Consider the following 4,067-nt stretch of genomic DNA (forward strand, 5'->3'; position numbering starts at 1 on the left):
GTGAGGTGACTCTGCTACTCAGGGCACAAGGATCATTGCCACTTCCAATTGACCAGGGCTGGGACTGCTGGGGAATGTGGACCCTGCAACACATCTTAAGTATCGTGCCTTTGTACAGAGTGGAGAACCAAGCATGTTCATCTACATACAGCCCTCAGCAGTACATACTGTGTATCCAGAAGGATACATAGGTGAGAATATTCAAAATTACAGCTGTACGTAGTGTGGTGAGTCACTCAGCTTATCACTTAAGTGGCATACGTGTGAAGGTGTGCAGGAGGATGGTGCAGCTGGAAGGCTATTGTATGAGGACGTGGCGATCCTTATGCTTACTGCCTTCTCACGTGCACAGGAGCACTCTGGATAGCCCATAACCCCTCACCAACCAGCTATAGCACAGTGTCCATGACTACTCAGGTGCGTGCCTTCGTACCATTGACACTGTGTGACTGCACTATGCAGTAGTGTAATTAATCAGTGTATGCACAATCAATGGTTGTGTATTCAGTCTACGACTAGTACATTGTCTTGTCCACCTGAAATATTACGTGCACCTGGCTAGGAATTGTAACTATTGAGATGGGGATATGGGAACATCTTGACAAGGTCAAAGCTAAGTCCACATTCTGCACAATGTGCTGTGCCCCCCAAGGAAGAGCTTGACTAATGCTGCCATTTTAATCTTTTACTCAATAAACTAGTTAACCAGCTTTTAATTGTCAATGCCTTTCTTACTGAGATGCCAAAAGAACTGGTAGCAGCTTGGTGCAAGACATTCTCCTAGGAGAAAGGTTGGAATCTACTTGTGCAACAAACTCTTTAACTTTCTCGCTCCTGTCTGACATCCTGGAATTGTGTGCTTCCGTCAGAGAAGCTGTAATCCACCACTTGGCAGCTTGGCAGCACAGCATGGGAGGGTTGATTGGCGAGGGGAAGCATCAAGCTTCATGTGTGAGGATGTGATCCTGGGGTTTTCCAAGAAATTTTTTTGACGTGGAATTTCCCGTACTATGAACAACAGGCTGGCTGAGAGAATAAAAGGCTGCGGTAAAGGCAAGGGAGACACAGTCCAGACGCTTTGAGCTGAGCTTTATCTTCAAGTCCGTGTTCAGCAGCTGAGCAGCAGAAAGCAGTCGCTGAGAAATACTACAGAGGATTCTATAGCGCCTGACCGATACAGCTACAACCTGTGAGTATAAAGGGTTTTTTTTATTATATTCTATGGCTCAGCTAGAGGAAAACTGGACAGAGAATCCTGTGCTAGTGTTCTTTTTTTTTTTAAGAGCTATTAAAATTTAAAAGCTATCTTGAGATTAAGATCTCTTTTAAATGATTAATCTCGCAAGAATGGAAATCTTAATTCTTTAAAATGATTGTTTAAAAGTATGCACAGGCAGTATTTTATATTGGATAGTAAAAAAAAGCAGTATATATTCTATACTAATGTGTTCCTTTGATCTTTCATAGCCACCTGCTTAAAAGATAAAGAGAAAACTCTGAGAGACATGACTTGCCTGTGGTTCCTATCTCTTCTTGCTTGCGGTAAGTGTGTATGTGTCTGCAGAAAGCTATCTTGAGTGGTAAGGTTAGTGTGCTTAGTTTTGAGTTTGGAATTAAACAGATATTTTCTGAATCTGACCTAATTAAGTTGAGGCTAGATTCACATAGAAAAAGCTGTAGCTGCAGTGACACTTTACCCTCATTGCCTGACAAAGTGTAACTGGCTCCTACAATTTGAGATGAATTCTGCAGATCTTTGTATGAATGAACATAGTTTGACAGGCTGAAGTTGCTATACTGAGAGGTGGCTTGCCTGTTTTGAAGCTTGCTGGTTAATTACTTGTAAAATAATTGCCACTAACTTTTATGCAGTTTCAGATATTGACAAATGTGAAATGTTTATAAAGTTTTATGTATCCTTTTCTAGAGAAAGAGTTGGGGAAATGTCCAATACCAACTTTTTGCCATCTTTTTATTCTAGGGCTTACAATACTAGAGGTGGTGAATTGCTGGACATACCATTATTCAGACACAAACATGACCTACAAAGAGGCAGAGTTATGGTGCAAAAAGAGGTACACTAACATGGTTGCCATTCAAAATAAGGATGAAATCAACCATCTGAACAACTTCTTACCCTTCAATCCGGGTTACTACTGGATTGGAATCAGAAAAATTAATGATACCTGGACCTGGGTCGGAACGAACAAAGAGTTGACAGATGAAGCAGAAAACTGGGCTTCAGGCGAGCCAAATGGCAAAGGGAACAACGAGGACTGTGTTGAAATCTACATCAAAAGAGGGAAGGATGACGGCAAATGGAATGATGAGCAGTGTGAGAAAAAGAAGGTTGCCTTGTGCTATACAGGTATAGTATCATAAAGTCCATTTCAGAGAGCCCCTGTGGAGATGAGATAGTGGGATGGCTTGTTTAACCCGGTTTTACGTGTTGGCTACCTGACTCTGTAAACATCCTACACTTATCTTTACTCACAGGGCTGAGATTGCTCTTGTTCTAAGAGCTGGATTGATCTCACTTACCTTTTAGCCCCCAGAGTATTATACATCTTTTCTAAGCAAGTCATCAGGTCTCTATAATCAGTGGAGAGAAACAGGCTCTTCCAGAAGTTGGCTTTCATCCCACTCTGAAGTAAGTGTCTGAGCTAGATAAGAATTGCTCTTTTGGAAGTATCTGTCTCTCTGCTGACTATAGAGCACTGGGTTAGATCATGCACTCTATGTAGAGATTACTAAGGCTAGGTAAAAAAACATAATCTAAGACAAACATCTGCCAATTCAGAGCTGAGGTAAGGAAGAATGCCTCTGCTGTGGTTTTCTACCTATCTCATATATATTGCTCCTTTTGCGTTTTAAATACTGCTAATGTCTACCTGAGAACAAGTGGTCATAGAGTTTGCAGTGGAAGCCTTTCATTGTGAGCTGGTCTGTCAAAGGCATTGATTTCTGAAATGCTTCTGTAAAATGGCAGGCTTGACTGATATACCAAAATTTCCTGCTTTTCTTTTGCTTTGCAAACTGCTTCTTTAGTGAGGAGAAAGATAAATGAAGCACCGACCAGATTTCATTAGTGGCCATTGCAGATTCTTTTATTTGATGGACTTGTTTGTTTTTGTTTTTGCAGCTTCTTGCAACCCATCTCTCTGCAGTGGCCGTGGAGAATGCATAGAGACTATCAACAATCACACCTGCCATTGTAACCCTGGATTCTATGGGCCTGACTGTGAATTTGGTAAGATTACTACATCCTTCTTTCCAACCAGGGAGATGGTCATGCTAGCTTAGTTCTCTGTTTGTCTGGCTTGATTTGCCTGCGTAACTAAAGAGACTGACTGTGTACCTTCTTGTGTTTCTTTGAAGTTAAGACTTGTGATTCACTAAAGAAACCTGATCACGGAAGCCTTGAGTGCAACCATCCACTGGAGGACTTCAGCTACAGCTCGTCATGCACAGCTCAGTGTGAAGAAGGCTATGAGCTGAATGGATTGGAGTCAGTATACTGCACGTCTTCTGGAGTCTGGTCTGGCCCGCTTGCATCATGCAAAGGTGAGCTTATCAAGCAATGGTAGATGAGATTTCTGCATTATACATAGCAACACTGAAGCCTACAAAGCTCTATACATGGGTACAAACTGAGATTCTGGTCTAATCTTCAATGCAGGAAAAACCTTTTCTGCATCTTAGTGGGAAACAGGATATAGAGATGATCAATATGGACGTTCATAAAAGGCTAATTACTCCTACCTCTATCACTATTGCTTTTTTTTTTTCTCTGTTTATCATACAATAAGGCATTAGAAACCAGTAAAAGCATCAAACATCACCAAGCAGAAGTCAAACTGGGAAAAAGTTTGATAGTAACTAGCTGCTGTTGTGAGCTGCAGGTGAATTTATAGCCTTACCTTAGAACAAGCAGCCTTCCATTCTGAGATCTTGCCAATCCTCCCTGCTTTCTGAAATAGCAGGATAGTAGGTCTTGTCTCTAAAGTTGTTTCTACGCATTAGGTATGTTACTAAGTTTCAGGAAAGAAACAATGCTTTTTAAAAAC

At 41.3% G+C, this 4,067-nt stretch overlaps 1 protein-coding gene across 1 annotated transcript in view; it reads left to right on the forward strand.

Moving 5' to 3' along the window:
- The window catches only part of LOC110402903 (L-selectin-like), a 7,998-nt gene continuing 4,422 nt past the window's right edge, over window positions 492-4,067 (forward strand). The window contains exons 1-5 of the mRNA XM_021405501.1: window positions 492-1,189; window positions 1,468-1,542; window positions 1,982-2,368; window positions 3,143-3,250; window positions 3,379-3,564. Coding sequence (XP_021261176.1) covers window positions 1,506-1,542; window positions 1,982-2,368; window positions 3,143-3,250; window positions 3,379-3,564 — 718 coding nt within the window. The 5' untranslated portion in view covers window positions 492-1,189; window positions 1,468-1,505. The remainder of the gene's footprint in view (window positions 1,190-1,467; window positions 1,543-1,981; window positions 2,369-3,142; window positions 3,251-3,378; window positions 3,565-4,067) is intronic.

This window comes from Numida meleagris, chromosome 7 (assembly GCF_002078875.1).
Source record: "Numida meleagris isolate 19003 breed g44 Domestic line chromosome 7, NumMel1.0, whole genome shotgun sequence".
Lineage (NCBI taxonomy): Eukaryota > Metazoa > Chordata > Aves > Galliformes > Numididae > Numida > Numida meleagris.